The 18739-nt window shown below is 38.1% G+C and overlaps 1 protein-coding gene across 1 annotated transcript; it reads right to left on the reverse strand.

Annotated features, from left to right (window-relative positions):
- Positions 1 to 99: 99 nt before the first annotated feature.
- Positions 100 to 18322, reverse strand: LOC103524856. The gene is made up of 13 exons (XM_026820109.1): positions 17873 to 18322; positions 17573 to 17717; positions 16565 to 16830; positions 13232 to 13284; positions 10854 to 11113; positions 10587 to 10621; positions 7768 to 8304; positions 7352 to 7493; positions 6760 to 6932; positions 6183 to 6371; positions 5597 to 5692; positions 4809 to 4945; positions 100 to 485 (listed from the first exon to the last, which is right to left on the reverse strand). The coding sequence occupies exons 1-13, from the start codon at positions 18122 to 18124 to the stop codon at positions 185 to 187; spliced, it is 2586 nt and encodes an 861-aa protein (XP_026675910.1). The 5' UTR covers positions 18125 to 18322; the 3' UTR covers positions 100 to 184.
- Positions 18323 to 18739: the final 417 nt, after the last annotated feature.

The following is an 18739-nucleotide window of genomic DNA, read 5'->3' on the forward strand; positions in this document are numbered from 1 at the left end:
GACATAGGTAGGTCGTTCCGAGGGAGGTTAGAGATTCTCAGACGCGTATCTCTCTATTTCTTAGACCTGAATATATCAGGCGATAGAAACTCAGATTTCGCTCTAACCTCAAGGTTTCCCAATTTCAATAGAAAAGACATAGGTCGTTCCGAGGGAGGTTAGAGATTCTCAGACGCGTATCTCTCTATTTCTTAGACCTGAATATATCAGGCGATAGAAACTCAGATGCATCGTATGTAAACAGTCGCGGCGCTACATACCCTCCATACCCCGGCATACTCTTATGATACACACCCGCACCGGATAGGGGACTCAATGGTTCTGTAGTAACTGGCTGTATGTCTATGTAGGGGAGTGTGGTCTGACCTACGTCACGATCCAGATCTGAGTTAGTGAAGAGAAGATAAGAGTCTGGTACTGAGTCTATGCGAGATGGCGCTGAGGAGACTGTAGGTACATCCAGATTATCCACATTGAGCAGCGTTCTGTAATAAGAGACATAGTTGGGTAAAGTTATGTGTGATTTATTACCACTGAAATATACAAGGCCGTGTTTAAACTGCGAAAAGTAAAGGGACTTTTCAGTCCTATTCTGGCAGGATAAACAAGGTATATTCTGTTCGGAGAATGAATCTCACCTGCTTAGGATGAATCGCTCAAACCCGCAATCTACCTTTCAATTCCAAGTTAACTCTACTGGATAAAATATATTTAAAAAAAAAGACAATTTAGATTTGACTTTCAACTAAGAAAATTTGATGAGCTATTTATAGTCAGATTCCTATCATCAGACCAAAAACGTAATAAATCTTACCGTATCTTCAAATGTGAGGCAGTGAGATTTCTTGCCTAATGTTACTCCATTCTCATATTGAATCCATTCACCCGAAAATGAAGGGGATTTGAAAATTTCTTGTTTATCCAGGTTTCTCGTTTATCCAGGTTCGACTGTAATAGAATAATATGATAATCAAGTGTTTGGTCCGTCTGATCCTAGCGCCTTGGTCGTCTAATCTAATCAACAGCAAGCTAATATGTAAAATGTAAATAAACAGTTTGTTGATTTTTAGCCTAACCAATGATCGAAAATCAGTTTGTCCTTTGTCTGTTGGTGTGTTGGTATTGGTATAAGAAGGGTCATCGGCTATTCAAGCTCTATGTCACTGCGACCTGATGAGATCTTGTGTGCCTTTTGTCAGTTTATCTCTTTATATCTGTTGTTGTTCGTTTCTCACAACAACTCTTGAACGGTTTGTCTGATTTGTATGAAATTTAGCAGCAAAAATATTACAACGCGCGAAATTTACTCCTTAGCTTAGACGTTGAGGTTAAAATTCCATGCCTCGGTTGGGATTGAACCGACACCCTCCTTATAGTCAGGCAAGAGTCTTGACCACTACACTGAGGCGGTAGCAAGGTCCGAGTACCTACTAAAGTCAAACGTACATAGTACCTACATATGTACAATGTACATGTATACCATGTATATTATGTACATTGTATATGTATCGAGTTACTACATACTATTGAAGTGTTAACGACAGTCAAGTGAAAATCTAGGTATGCAATAGAACATCTGAGGTGGCAAAGTTCTCCAGAGTGTACTTATCAAACTTGATATTCGGAGCGGGTTGTGAAGTAGAGGTTTGTGTGTTGGAGTCAATCTTTGAGGTCTCGAGTGAAGGAAAAATGGTTGAGGTCTCGAGTGAAAAAAATAGAAAGAGGTCTCAGAAAAATAGAATCTTTGACGACCACTGAATTGTAGGTAGTTTAATGTTTTTATTATCTTGACAAAGTGAAGGTATGTACAAGACTAATAGTAATAGAAGTAGAAGTACAGACTATACCCGGGCCACAGAACAGAACGCTATGATCAAGCAAATAGAAACCATTAGTGTGTTGTGTTCTTGTGTTGATATACTATCATCCATATTTCTTATTTCTTTGTTTGTGTTTCGTTTCTTATCATCGTGAAGTTTTTTAGTTTCATCAGCGTTCAAGTTTCATAACAAATAACCACCCAAGTTTAACAACATAGGTATCCACCTGTTCAACTTTAAATACGCCATAGCCACACTACGAGACTAATAATAACATAATCAATAGTTCCATGTTTATAACTAGGCACAATCGTGTTACTATTGAGAGTTTTAACGAAAATTCGAATAATCTAGAATTAATTTCATAATCTAAGTACATAAATATTGTTTGCTTCTTTATTTTGTTTTCCGATTTTATCAATTCTAATAAATTGTTCTAATTTTTACCTATTGTCTATTTTTATTGCCATTTTCAAGTCTCCAATTAATTCATTATTTTTCCCTGTCTATGTTTTTAAGTCTAGTTTGATGAGAAAATCTGAATAAAGTACGAGTAAATATAAATAAAAATAATAAAGATATAAATAAAATGTAATGAAAATGTGGAACTATTAATTCAATGTATTCTTAAATAATTACAAGACATTAATTGAGATTAAGCAGTTATTACCCATTTAAATATATAGTGCTGAAATCGTGAGCTGTGAAAGAAAAAAAATAATATTTCCAATAATAATTAATAATTAACACGTGTGGACCTCGTTGTTTTCTTCGTTATCCTTATCAGAAATTATTCAAAAGCGGTCAAAATACCGCCAACCGCAACAACCATCTGAACCAAACGTTTTGTGTTGCATCCTTGTGACATTTGTGAACTACATACCAAATTTCAAGTCTCTAGCTTATACCGTTCCCGAGATATTGTTAAATTACACCGAAAACCGCCAAAAAGCGGTAAAATGCCGCCAACCGTTGCACCGGTCTTAACCAAAACAAAAAGTTTTGTGTCGCATCCTTGTCACATTTGACAGCTACATACCAAATTTCAAGTCTCTAGCTCTTACCGTTCTCGAGATATTTTGTGTGTCGCATTCTTGTCACATTTGAAAGATACATACCAAATTTCAAGTCTCTAGCTCTTACCGTTCTCGAGATATTTTGTTTACAGACAGGAGACACACGGACCAATGGCTGAAACTTTGTATTTAGGCTCTAGGGACCTCAAAACGTTTTGGCACTAAAAACTGACCATCGAAAATTTGACCGGATTACATTACTTTCCTTCCTATAGGATAAGGAAAGTAAAAATCCAATCCTAAAAGTATTGTGCCGAGCACTCACGCTTTGTGCCGAAGCCCTCACGCTTTGTCCGAGCACTCACGCTTTGTGCCGAGCACTCACGCTTTGTGCCGAGCACTCACGCTTTGTGCCGAGCACTCACGCTCAGACCATCTGAGAGACTTAGGTCTGAAGCTTTTTCCACCCCACACTTTCCAAAGCGACGGGCTGAGGCACCTTATAATGCTTTTAAAGAACAGTCACAAGTTCTCCCAATGTTTGACTGCGGTTCAGAACAAGCCAATTAAACATGGCTAGAGACCATCACCCCGGTGTATGACAGGAAAAAAAAAGATATCCTTCCTTTATTCTGCCATCACCATTTGGCTATAGCTGAAGCTGCAACAACTGTCATATCCAAAGCTCTGCTTTACCATAAAGAATTTGAGATAATTATTACAATGTATTTGCTTGTTGTCAGGTATTCGGTTCCGACTATTGGGAAGTCATTTGAATCTGGAAGTGAGAGCTACTCAATTTGATTATGAGACTGGGCAACTATTTGTACACAAGAGCTTCTGGTTTGGAAATTCCAACACGGATGCCAATATGGAAAACCCCAGGTAAACTATTGTAATTTAAATATTAATTCAAAAAATATTTTTTTAAACAAGAATCTTCACGAAATAAAATTAAAAAGACAATTAAGATCTCTTGCGTTTTTGGTCTGATGATAGGAATCTGACTATAAATAGTCCCAGGTAAACTATTGTAATTTAAATATTAATTCAAAAAATATTTTTTTAAAAAAAAACAAGAATCTTCACGAAATAAAATTAAAAAGACAATTAAGATCTCTTGCGTTTTTGGTCTGATGATAGGAATCTGACTATAAATAGCTCATCAAATTTTCTTAGTTGAAAGTCAAATCTAAATTGTCTTTTTTTTTTTTTAAATATATTTTATCCAGTAGAGTTAACTTGGAATTGGAAGGTAGGTTGCGGGTTTGAGCGAATCATCCTAAGCAGGTGAGATTCATTCTCCGAACAGAATATACCTTGTTTATCCTGCCAGAATAGGACTGAAAAGTCCCTTTACTTTTCAGTCCTATACGAGAAGTATAATTTTGGTTTGCAGGTAATTTCACGACAGAGACCGAGCTGCTACAAGCACAGTTCAAGGAGCGACTAGTACAACAGATGGGAACAGTGCAAGCTGCTATGTCCTCCACTAGTAATATGGTGTACAAGTGTGATCCCAAGACACATATCCAGGGTCAAACCTACACCCAGCTCACTATGCTACTACAGGTTCGAACCCCGTCCTAGTACATTTTAGAATAGCTGGTCCGACCGGGTCTCCCGCGTACAAGGCGAGCGCAGTGACCACTACACTATGGGATGAAAAGCAAACTCTGTGGCCGAATGGGTATCATACTAGGTTTGCACGCCGCGGCGTGAGGTCCCGGATTTGATTTCCGGTGGGTCGAAGTTTCTTCGGTTCTGTGCTTGGAGTTTGAGGTGCACTCATATTGAAATAACAAATGAAAAATGAAACCTTATAGGGACGCGAACGACCTACTGTCTGTAGTGTTAAAGCGCCTAAAAGGGGGGGGGGAACCCTGAACTCTAATTGATATAGTTTCTGTCCATAAATAAATCTCAATAATAAAACGATAACGAGTTCAATGTGTAGGTAAACACTACTTACTTATTATTAGAGATATCACTCTCTACAGGTCTTAGACTCCAGTAGCGATCTGATCTTGGGTTATCCTTAGCATCACATAGACACATACAATAGGTACAATGGTGTGGGGGAATATAAATTCTCCACCATGAGTCAACCTGTAATCAAACATCATATTCAATCAAATCTCAAATTCTTTTACTATAAAGCAGAGTTTTTTCACACATTCTGGGGATATACTAAGTGCCTCCTTTGCAACCAATTTCCAAAATGTTTTTACAATGGTAATGCCGCTACTGGGCGCTCGATTAAAGTAGCTACTCAATTGTCCATACGAGGCTGAGTGCAATCGGAACTCCAAGCACAGAAACTTTGACTCTACCGGGAATCGAACCCGGGACCTCCGGCGTGCAAGCCTCGTGTGATAAAACAACAGATAGGTAATATATTGAAGACTCAGTAACTTAATGAAGCTTCATATCAACATTAAGGGAGAGATGGAAACTTTATCTCTACTTCGCATACTTGGTTTTTTTGATAACCGATATCGCTTTACGGCATCGTCAGTTTTTGTATTGCGTCCGTCGTACGAGTATTTATGTATTTATTTGGATCAAATGATTTTTTTTTTAAAGAGGTTTGACAGAGGGAACTGTAACTGCTATGGTCTTATCGTCCCGAAATCGAAGAGAGATACGAGTATTTATGTATTTACTCGTGATCATGTGTGTTATCTATAATGTGTTTTTGCGTAAATTCGCAATACAAAAGCTGACCGACCCATAAGGCAAAAAAATAATAAATCTTACCGTATCTTCAAATGTGAGGCAGTGAGATTTCTTGCCTAATGTTACTCCATTCTCATATTGAATCCATTCATATCTGCGTGTTGAGTTTGCACTTTTCTGAAATTAAAACAAAAACAAAGCAATGAATAAAACTTACGAGATCGCCCAGATGGTCACCCATCCAACTACTAACCAAGCACAACGTTGCGTTGAGTGATCCATTGGGAAATGGGAGATAAAATTATAACGTACTAACGCCCTTGGCGATTATCAACGAAAATCAAGATAGATTTTAAAGAAATTAAATTCAAAGTTCCCAAGATCTCGGGATTGATTCCCAGAGGGGTCGAAGTTTATTTAACTTGTGTATTTTGCATGAACTATTGTTAAATGTTATTTATGCACCTGTTAATAATTCAATTTGGTTTTCAAAGATCTCGGGATTGATTCCCAGCGGGGTCGAAGTTTATTTAACTTGTGTATTTTGCATGAACTATTGTTAAATGTTATTTATGCACCTGTTAATAATTCAATTTGGTTTTCAATCCCGTCAATGTAAAGAGATTAAAAAAATTGAATTAGGAGCTCAAGCTAAGAATAAACTTACAGGACTGGCACATAGGGTCATGTCTGAATCATAAAACTGACAATTCAATATTGTGCCTTCACACCGCTTCTGTCTAGCACAGAACTCGTTCTTGTAACAATCATACTGTCTGGGCACCAATGAATACGCAGCGCACTTACTTCTACAGGAAGCCTCACCATTCAGATCTACCACGTTCACCAAATAGCCCTGCAATCAGAAGGGTGGGGGTTCGAGACCCGGGGTCAGAAAATACGAGATAACATGAGAAATTTTTATTAAAAATTTCAAATTGCTATTGAGTCGAAAATAAACCCCACACCGTTCTTTATCCGAGGTTGATTTAGGGTATGCAAGCAACTTCCGTGGCCAAGTGGGTATCGCACTGAGCTTGCACACCGGAGGTTCTGGGTTCGATTCCCACCCGGGACGAACTTTATTCTCAACAGATAAAGTTTGCTCTCGGAACGGTTGGTTGGCTTCCTCTTTTCGACAAGGCCCTCTGTTTTACCAGTTCCCTCTATCAAACCTCTTCAAGATAAGGTTCGTTCTAGGAACGGACCAGCTATTCTAAAATGTACTAGGACGGGGTTCGAACCTGTAGTAGCATAGTGAGCTGGGTGTAGGTTTGACCCTGGATATGTGCTTTGGGGTCACACTTGTACACCATATTACTAGTGGAGGACATGGCAGCTTGCACTGTTCCCATCTGTTGTACTAGTCGCTCCTTGAACTGTGCTTGTAGCAGCTCGGTCTCTGTCGTGAAATTACCTGCAATCCACAATTATACTTCTCGTATAGGACTTTGTCTGGCAAGGGGACGTTAAACAGGGAGTAGACCAGCTTAGTCTGGCTGGGGGACTTTAAACAGGGAGTATACCAGCCTAAATTTCCCTTCTTGCTATTGCTAAAGATATAGCAAAGGTTGAGTGCGAAGGGCATCCAACACCCAATGTCAGCCCAAAGCAATCACTCTAGTTAGGGCTGATTGAGAGGCTGACGAAAAACGCCGACCCCGTTTGTACACGGGAGGGGGTGAAGAAAAAGAAGAAGACTGCTCGCATAGGACTGAAAAGTCCCTTTACTCCAGCAGACGATCACCCGTCCAGATATCAACCACGCACAACGTATCTGAACTTGAGTGATACGTAGAGACCTAGGGGGAGTATGATGAAGACACAGGTTCTTACCTTTTCCATACAAATGTAGCAGAGTCCAAGAGAATTGCATCATAACGTATGCCTTCACTTGTGTCACCTGTAGTGTGGAATACAGGTTGTAAATGAGTTGCTGGGGAGACATCTCGGTACTGCAGATCGAGCCCTCCAACTCCTGAAACATCCGGTATAGAGGACACGTGTGGTTAAACAACCTGTATGAATTAATATTTAGACTCTTGAGTGGAAGGTATCCACTAGGCGAGGTTAAAGCCGGAGGCGTTCTCTACCACCTAACCCTTGGAGCTCCATTATTGTGTGTAGCCACACTAGTGGTAGTGTACCCACAATTCACCTGAATAGAGCTAAAGACAAGGGTTATAACTAGGTAGAATGCATTGGTTCGTTACAAGTAGAGCTTCGCTTTTATGTGAAGAACAATGTTTTACCTTATACACATCCAGATAGAAGTTATCCCTATCAACCAGTACACTGCTGATCCTGTCCATCATATGTGGTACTGAGGTGAGCTCACCACTGTTCTTATCATACAGAATCATATGACAGAACTCAAGCCATGACTTGCGCCACAGATTGTAGTCTGTGCGTCCCAGCTGTGCTTTGAATTTGCTATAGTACATCTCCACCAGTTGTCCTAACATGGTCATGATACGCCACGAGTAGGAATAGTTTGCAACGGACGGGGATAGTACTTGGACATCGCCCAGACGAGAGAACTGCTGTCCCATCTCCCTGTAGAAGTTGACCAGGTTGATATCTTGTCTGTGTTGAGGGTGAGAATCATTCTTTACAAATAGCCACATCGGATCTGTTATATTCCGAGAGATAAGCTTCATTTCTTTCAGTACAAAGTCGGTTAGATCCAGCGCTGTGATACTCGTATGTTTAGGCGCAGGATGAAATGTGCAGGACACAAGAGTGGCCCCTAGCAGGACACCAACCCAGGGGAGGGATACCATGGCGCACTAGTGATTGGTTCAACTTGACAAGGGTTACTTTTGATACCAAGTTCTAGTGATGACAATTGGTTTCATTATTACCGCGCGGGGTACGCGGTAGGTAATGTTACTAATGTTAGTGAAGTGACGAAATAATTTCTGATAAGGATAACGAAGAAAACAACGAGGTCCACACGTGTTAATTATTAGACAGACACACACACGGATCAATGGCTGAAACTTTGGATTTAGGCTCTAGGGTCCTCAAAACGTGTTTTGGCATTAAAAACTGACCATCGAAAATTTGACCCGATTACATTACTTTCCTTCCTATAGGATAAGGAAAGTAAAAAAGGAGCAAATAGGTAAAACAAGTAGTATTCTAAGAAGAGGATGGGTATAGTTTACATGTAAACTACATGTAAACTATTTGGCTGAGCGGCGTTTACCACGGTAAACTTACACCTGTTGATTTTTTTTTTAATTTAACATTTGGGGTCGAGTGGATTGGAACAAAATAACTTTATTACCCATATTTACTAGTTTGGCTGAGCGGCGTTTACCACGGTAAACTTACACCTGTTGATTTTTTTTTTAATTTAACATTTGGGGTCGAGTGGATTGGAACAAATCACATGCCTTCAGGCACACTATATTGTCAAAGATCTGAGTTTTACCTTGCCCCTGGCATCAATTTAATTCATATCTATTTCACGTCCTAAAAAGGCCCATCGGCGAAATTGGATATTGCTCCTTAATGATAATATTCTGAACTGGATTACACAACAAACAGGTAGGTAGTAGGCAGAGTGTCTGATACCGAGAGAGGGTATAGAGGGCAAAGGCAAAAAATTGAACAAGAAACAATATGGTAATATGTATTTCCTATTTTTAGGTATTACCTAATTGTATTTGTCAGCAAAAGAAGTGAGTTCTCCTAAGGATTAACATATTTCCTATTTTTAGGTATTACCTAATTGTATTTGTCAGCAAAAGAAGTGAGTTCTCCTAAGGATTAACAGTTTTTTTTTTTGCTAGAGCCTCAGTTGTAGTCTTCTTTCCGGCCAGACGAACTGCTAGTTGCAACTCGGGATCGGCTATAGCGTTCACAAAAGCATCATTTCAAAGATTTATTGATTTATGAGGTAGGTACCTACATACGACATACCTAATCTAGAGAACCATAATTTGGAGGGTCGGACACTTTATTTATTATTATTATTATTATTATTTTATTTTTTTTTTGCTAAAGAACACCTAGGTACCTACAAGAGACTTTTTTTTACAACCGTGTGACACAGCATAGAGTTTCGTTAAATACTGTGATACCGATTTCATTTAGTTTTACGTTGTAGGGGAATCATTTTTTTGGGGTCAACGCGTCCCAAAAGGTTTGGCGATTTCTAATTTTATACACAGATGACCGAATCGATTTTACGGTTCCCTATGATCAAATTCCGATGTCGATTTTCGAGACATTGTTGTGAAAATTATATTATTGCGTGGGAACATTCCTGATCACTCTGAGCAGTGAAGAAGTTTTTAATGGAGCATTGGAGCAGCCCTCAATGGTCGCTTTGTTATCATTATGGCACTAGGCTTGCACGTTGGAAATCCCGGCTTCGATTCCCGGCGGGGTCGAAGTTTTTTCGGCTCTGTGCTTGAAATACGGAGTGCACTCAGCATCGTAAGGACAATCGAGTAGCTATTTTAATAGAGTGGCGACCAGTGGCGGCATTAGGTACCAGTGTTGAAAAGGTTAGTGAAAAATGGAAATTAACTGCAAAGGAGGCTGTGATACTGTGATATTCACAGTAGTAGTGAACAACCTAAAGAGTATCCTGACGAACTACCACCGTTGTTCCGGGAATAACAAAGAAGAGCGGGGAGGTTTTTAGCGGGTTGAGCGGCCAAGAATGGTGCCACAGAAGGGCGAAACACCATACCCTGAGCTGTGACTCCAGCATACCCTCTAGCTATACTAGAGAAGTCAAAAAGATTTTCCTCCTCAAAAAAAAAAAAAAAAGTAGTTTTGATGAAAAGGCTCTGCTTTACCACAGGGGGGAAAAACTAGGTACCTAGGTAACTTAATAAAAACCCCTAAATGGAGAATAATGATAAATAAATCTCCTAAACCTTCGGACAGTCCAACTCGAAACCACCGTTTGGAAATTAAATTTATTTAATCTCGGAGTAGGTAAAAAAAAAAACAAACATATTTTTGTCCCATTTTTACTTTCCTTATCCTATAGGAAGGAAAGTAATGTAATCGGCTCAAATTTTCGATGGTCAGTTTTTAGTGCCAAAACACGTTTTGACTGCGGATGACGAAACCGGAGGTTGCCTGGAATAGAACACAGTAGAATACTTTTAGTATTTACAAAGGATGTCTAAATTAAATAAATTTATTAACAGAATAGACATTGTTTATATCCTCTTAGCCCTGCCCAAATAGGACTGAAAAGTCCCTTTACCCCAGCAGTCTAAACAAGGTCTCGTTTATTTTATGGGTTAAAAATAACATGGTATAACAAAATTTTAGGACCTTGCGTGTAGTTTACACAACTGTAACTCACCTATTGGCTTCTGTGCGTACGGTATCCCAAGCCACGCATCGACCTGTTTCCCGGTCGGCGCGGTCAGCGTTATGCCGCGTATCCGCCCCTTGGTAGTTTTGACCACGAGCGGGTCCGAACCCGGGTCTCCCGGCAGGGGAGGCTGGTCCGCTTGCATCCGCATGGAATGGTCTTCAAGGTCATCGGGATCTTCTTCGTCAGATTCCGTGATGGAGATTTCGTCGTCAATAATGCGTTCACTCGTCGCGTCTGCATCCATCCTGAGGGAGAAAAGAGATTTTTTTTTTAAGAGGTTTGACAGAGGGAACTGTAACTGCTATGGTCTTATCGTCCCGAAATCGAAGAGAGAACCATGATCGACAGATCGAATAAACTACGGGCTAAAAAATTCCCGGAGGGACGGACCCTGCTTGTTCTATCTTCCTTTATGTGCTCAACAAGTTCCTTTAAAAATAGAACATTTTCCCATCTTCCCTCGAAAAATCATTGTCTCTTTTCTCAAAAAATATCAACATTTTCCTATGTTAATTCAAAACTTCAACATTTTCCTATGGCAAATTCAATAAATCAACATTGTTTCCATTTGCCCAGTTTGAGAAGCACTCAGTCCAGAAAGACAAAGAACCAGGTCCAGTTAAAGAATCATCAGCAATAATTACTCAGGTTACTCTGGAATACCCAGAACCCAGAAGCAAACCACTAGGTCTATACTATACCCAGAATAACAACCAGGCCTATACATTCAGAATATTTAGATAACTAGTTACTGTAGGCAGGTAGGTACAAAGAACAGGGTATTTCACAAAGTCTGATCATTTCAATTTCAAAATTACGTACGTTTCAAGATTCTTAGAGCGGGATTTACCAACTCAGAATTGAGATCAATCTAGGATTGAGTATGCTGTGTCGCGTCGTTTTGGCAACCCAAGCTTTGGACCAACTGTACCCGTGAATCCCATACCTATGTATACTGTCACGGTACGTTCAAATCTGCGATTAGAACGCTGTCTATTACAACCAAATGTATTTCAAGACCAGTTACCAGGACAAGCCTGTATATTTGGATCAAGTTTACCAACTCAGAATTGAGATCAATCTAGGATTGAGTATGCTGTGTCGCGTGTCGCATCGTTTTGGCAAGCCAAACTTTGGACCAACTGTACTCGTGAATCCCATACCTATACTGTTACGGTTCGTTCAAATCTGCGATTAGAACGCTGTCTATTACAACCAAATGTATTTCAAGACCAGTTACCAGGACAAGCCTGTATATTTGGATCAAGGGAGGGGGGTTTAGCAATACAGGTAAGGACCAAGGTCATATTACTGATAACAACTTGTGATGACTAATTAGAAGCAGATCCAATACCAAGATTATCCATCTGGGCACGCACCTACCCACATGTGAGATAAATATGCAGATTTTAGTAGTAGCTGTAGAAGAGGATATTAAATTTTTTACACGCTTTTATTTCATTTGAGATTCAACTTTTCCCGTGTTCAGACGCGGTCGGTGTGGAGTACGGTAAAATGAAAAGAACATCCTCTTCCTGGCAGAGAGTAGCGAAAGTACGTGAAGAGAAAGGAGATTAGATTACATAGTGCAGTTGCAGTAGCCAGACTAGCCAGTAGTATGTTGATGTTCAGTCTGTTCCTACTTATCGTGAGAATCATCCGATTTTTTGTCAAAAGCCTCATTTCGGATGACTTGTTTGTAGAAGAGTCATTTAGATTTAGAATGACTTATGATTGACAGGAAATGATTCAGATTTGGAACAATATCAGTGTTATAAATGAAAATCACAAGTACATAACTCGAAGAGGAAAACAAGGAATTCAAGAAGAAGATTCAGCAAAAGGAATTGGCCGGGGATAAACTAGAACAATACCTACACAAAGAAACAAGCATACTTGAAAGAAACAATGGAGCAGTTGCAAATGGGTAAAAATTATAAATAAATGGTCGATTCCTATGTAAAAAGTTGGAAAAAATCCAAATCTGAGATCAAAACTCCGAAAAATAACTTGTTGTGACGTCATCGCCTACGGGAGCGTATGCCGTGACGTCAAAGTTCACGATTTACCGTTATTTTTTAAATCGATTTATCTCGGTTTCTAGAAGTCGTAGAAGAAAAAGAAAAATTCCGTTGGCCCTCATTTTTCCTGCTCTGTGACTTTGAAACGTGACCCAAGTAAGCGCAACTGTTCTATTCAAGAAGAAAATTCAGCAAAAGGAAATGGCCGGGGATAAACTAGAACAATACACAAAGAAACAAGCATACTTGAAACAAACAACTGTACAAACATACAACCCAGAACCAATTGTTGTACGATTCGTACCTACCAAGGAAACTGACAAAAAATCAATAGGTACCTACGCCACGATTATCAACACAAAGATATGATGGATAGCAATGATCTGAAGTTGTCTCTAACATGGGAAGTAAAGCAAACATTAACAACAGTCCAGAAGCATTGCAGAACCAAGAGCAACTTAGTACTTAGTCAGTACTCAATTGAATTCAATTGACATTGACAAATATCGTGCGTGGATACTCAGAACAGATTTAGTTCATAGCAAAATATTCCTACTTGACAAGACAAACTCTTCAACAGATGGACAAAGAGAGTGACTGATAGATTTTCTTGCAAAATCACTACCAGGTACCAGCTGAGCTAAGCATAACATTGGTAATTTTAATTACATACACTACAGTCTACAGTCCAACGGAAGAAAGAAAACAGTCTGAAATATTGGAATTAGTTCAATCAGTCCAAATTCTCCAAATCGGGAAATGGGTGGAAATCTGGAAGTATCCCTTTTGAGGTCCTTTGAGTATAAAATTAATTTGTTGTTTTTAGCCAATGGTCTATACATATGAACAATTGTATATTGTAAATGTGTGTATGAATGAATAGTTGTACAAAATATGTTGAGAAGTAATAACAAGCTATGTAAACAGTTAAACCACACTGGTAAATAATTATTTATTTTTTATTACAGTCCAACGGAAGAAAGAAATCAGTTCAGTCTGAAATTTTGGAATCAGTTCAATCAGTCCAAATTCTCCAAGTCGGGAAATGGGTGGAAATCTGGAAGTATCCTTTTTGAGGTCCTTTGAGTATAAAATTTGTTGTTTTTAGCCAATGATCTATACGTATGGACAATTGTATATTGTAAATGTGTGTATGAGTGAATAGTTGTACAAAATATGTTGAGAAGTAATAACAAGCTATGTAAACAGTTAAACCACACTGGTAAATAATTATTTATTTTTTATTATTTTATAGGTTTTGCCCTGTTTATACCTACTGTCTGTTTCATTTAAAGATTGAAATATCCGATATTCGAAAAAATATCCGATAAAAATGGGAATAAAAATTAAATTTAATATTAATTTTTGTTAAAGGGGAAAACACGACGACTATAAAGAAACTCACGTCTACACGATAAACACTGAACTCACATACTGAATTACTGATTACTGTACTGAATATTCTGACATGTTCTGTGTTTTGACTAGTGGCGATATTCAAGTCGCACCGCTAATACGAGTATAATCCTATACTGAAAGAAACAAAGGTATAGGTCCTTGAAATTCGCGAAATATGGTTTAATAACGTCTAAATTTGCTAAAAGGACAAATCCAAGTAAACCCCACCAAAGAGTAAAAAAAAAAAAAAAAAAAAAAACTGGGGTTAAAACACCCCCCTGGTGACAAGCGGGATGAACAGATTTTTTTTCGCTATTTCTCAGCGGGATTTCAAGCGGCGAAATTAGAACCACGTGATTGCTCAGATGATCACCCATCTAGATAGATACCAAACACACCGTTGCTTAACCTTAGTGATCTGTCTAAAACGATTTCGTCTATTTTGGAGACGGTCTCCGAAAGTTATTTCTTTGGGGACTCTCGTCTATTGGAGCGCATCGCTGGCTGTTGAGTGTACTGTCGCTTGGACGCTTAAACATAGTCAGTCAGACCCGGTGAAACAAATACCTTCCTAATTATAATACCTTCCTATGTCACTATGACTATGACTAAGCGTCTAAGCGACAGTACACTCAACAGCCAGCGATGCGCTCCAATAGACGAGAGTCTCCAAAGAAATAACTTTCGGAGACCGTCTCCAAAATAGACGAAATAGTTTTAGACGTTATATTCTGCGCTTCTCCTGCAGAAAAAAAAATCTGGTGTGAACATCACACGACTTTCCTTATCCTATTAAATATTATGCTTAGCTGGGTTTCTTAGGTATGATTTTGGTTGAAAGATAAAAGGCCATGCTAAACATGTATTATGGTGATGTGATGTAGCAGAAGCCATGATTGTGACGGAATTTCATGACTACCATTTACTATGGGTGATAAATTTTACTATGGGTGATAAATTTATAAATATCTGCCAGCCTAGTTAGCTTGGAAGGTAGCACACCTGCCTTGCAAAGGCTAGATCGTGGGTTCGATTCCCACCCCTGAAGACCTTTATCCTAAACTGATACCTTTGGAATTTTGATTTGATTGTTGAAAATTAAGCTGGATTTTGTTAGAGTAGGTAGGTAAATAAATTGAATGAATGCTCAATTATGCAGTGTTTGCTTCCAGTATAATTTCATGTTTTGACTTAGGTAGGTATGTAGTCTATTTGTTATTTTTTATTCTTCATGTAAACAAAATGTGTCACCACTCATACCATAAATGTAAATAAATAATATTGCATGTTAAACTGTGCACACAATATGATTAGAAATGGAAATTTGAGATTAGATGGATGACTAATTTGCTATAATCACAATCCTTTATTCCTCTTTAGCACAGATGACCTTGTTGCTCATCATGTAAACAAACAAATAAAAATAAAATTCCTCCATAGGTATTCTATTACTTTTTTTACTATTATTACCTATACATACTTACAGAGAAAAACAATCAATAAAACTCAAACATCAATACATAGAACTCTAATATTGCATGTTCAATTGTCATTTAGGAACTGAGTCATAAAAAAATAAGTATCTATCAATCTATCTACCTTGACAAAATGTCAGTGTACCTACATTTGAATGAAAAATAGGCTGTTTCTTTCTAATTACAATATACATACTTACAGAGAGAAGCAATCAATAAAACTCAAACATCAATACATAGGTAGTTACATAGAACTCAAATATTGCATGTTCAATTGTCATTTAGGAACTGAGTCATAAAAAAAATAAGTATCTATCAATCTATCTACCTTGACAAAATGTCAGTGTACCTACATTTGAATGAAAAATAGGCTGTTTCTTTCTAATAAACAAATTTCAAGAAATAAATGACTGCAATGAAGATGATGGGCTGGACACATTACAAGGACAGTAAAAGAAAGGACAATAGATAGACAAAAAGAACAAGAGAATGGTACCCAAGAGAAAGAAAGAGGACTAGAGGACTTCCACCAACCAGATGGGTTGATTCAATCAGAGAAGTGGCACTAGTGGCAGGAGCAGCATGGATGAGAAGAGCACAAGACAAAAGGATATGGATATTTTTCCATCTTGACTAATGATATGGTTTACCAACTGAACCAACTTGGTATTGAAATGAAACAAGGATCTCCCTACACTTAATGGTCAGGTAAACCTTGGATTAAACTTAATTGTGAGACAGTCCAAGGTGGTAAAACTTGACCTAAAAGAAAGATAAGTTAACTAGGTAGGTATGTACTTACATTGAAAGTTTTCACCACAGTCTGAAAGATTCCTTCCCTCATGAAGATTCGCACGGTATCCCGTGAGCTTGGTACAATCATTTCATTTATTCGCTCCATAAGGCCTCGCACAGATGTAGGTACATGGGAAGTCAGTGAGGTGGCAAAGTTCTCCAGAGTGTACTTATCAAACTTGATATTCGGAGCGGGTTGTGAAGTAGAGGTTTGTGTGTTGGAGTCAATCTGGTTGGATTCTTTATAATGTTCCTGAGCCTGATCTGTGTATGCTGAAAACATGAACAATAACAAAATTGTTAAGAAGTACATACAAAATAATATTTTAATTTTATTATCATATTATCTACATTTCAGTACTCATCATTTTGAGATTTCTTCTCACATTTATATATCTAAGAAGGTATTAATCTAGAGAAAGGGTAATTATTCAGAAGCCACAGCAATGACAAAGAAAGCCTCTTTTTGTGTTAAACGAGTCAATCTGGTTGGATTCTTTATAATGTTCCTGAGCCTGATCTGTGTATGCTGAAAACATGAACAATAACAAAATTGTTAAGAAGTAGGTACATACAAAATAATGTTTTAATTTTATTATCATATTATCTACATTTCAGTAGGTACTCAATTACTCATCATTTTGAGATTTCTTCTCACATTTATATATATCTAAGAAGGTATTAATCTAGAGAAAGGGTAATTATTCAGAAGCCACAGCAATGACAAAGAAAGCCTCTTTTTGTGTTAAACCCTATATCTAAGAAGGTATTAATCTAGAAGGTATGACCAAGAAAGCCTCTTTTTGTGTTAAACCTAACCCTTTAATAACACTGGTCACTGCTTATTTGTGACAGCTCCTTCATGGCTTCTGAATGATGTGTTAAACCTAACCCTTTAATAACACTGGTCACTGCTTATTTGTGACAGCTCCTTCATGGCTTCTGAATGAACTAGTACCTACTGGAGAAAGTAGGTAAAGTACCACCACATGAATTTACAAAACAATTAACTTACAGAGGAAATTCTGATAGTAGAGCTCAATCAATGTGATTGTATCCTCGATAGCATCCAGTTTCAACTCAAATCGGAATGCTATTGGCAAATCCTTCTGGAGCTGGGATATAGTTTGCATGTTACTTGCTATCAAATCCCTGTCAATTTTCTTCACTATTCGAGTCACTTCTGCAAACTTCTTGAACAGGTGATTGTATCCTCGATAGCATCCAGTTTCAACTCAAATCGGAATGCTATTGGCAAATCCTTCTGCAGCTGGGATATAGTTTGCATGTTACTTGCTATCAAATCCCTGTCAATTTTCTTCACTATTCGAGTCACTTCTGCAAACTTCTTGAACATTGGGATCAGTTGTCGACGAGTTTTGGAGAATGGCAGTTTAATTTCACTATCTTTGTTAGCATGATTAACAAGTTCTGCAATCTCTGGAGCTTTGGATAGAGTTGAGACAGTTTTCTCAGTGATGTCAAATATGGTTTCTATATCATCAAAACCAAAGGGCAGTGCAGTATGTAGACAAAGAAGCAACAGTAAACCAAGCTTCAACTCCATTTTCAATAGATACGGTATAGGTACCTGGAAAATGTCAAAATAAATAATTCACTGATCTGTTCAACTAAAGGAAACACTGGTTACACTGTGATAGATATATTCATCAATCATCACCTCAGTTACCTGAGAACAAAGAGATTTCTTGGAACTGACAAGTAGGAGTTAGGAGTTGGGATTGTGATGATCTCAGTAGCAAGACTAGTATTTATCTCTAGCAAGCTAGTCTAGTATTAGTTCTGCATGTCAGTAAACAGATAACAGACGTATGACTCATACTAAACACCCATTCCTTGTTAAGAATGTTAAATAAACTTGTTATCACTTACCTTTTCAATATTTTTTATCAGCACTTCATGTTCAATACATTTGCTCTTTTCTCTCTTCTTTTCTTTCTCTTTCAGCTGTTCACTTCACTGTTCTACTGTTCAGGATTAGATGAATGTTTGACAGTTGGCAACACTGTACAATCTTCGTGATAAGAGAAGTGTCCCTTTACACGTTTAGAAATCCAGTCATTGCATTTTGCATTCCCTGTGTTGTCATTATCAGACACGTGCGTTTTGATTATTATTATTATTTTACCCAGGCAGGTATACGGTATACCTACCATTTTTT

The sequence above is a fragment of the Diaphorina citri genome, unplaced genomic scaffold (genome assembly GCF_000475195.1).
Source record: "Diaphorina citri unplaced genomic scaffold, Diaci psyllid genome assembly version 1.1 scaffold123, whole genome shotgun sequence".
NCBI lineage: Eukaryota > Metazoa > Arthropoda > Insecta > Hemiptera > Psyllidae > Diaphorina > Diaphorina citri.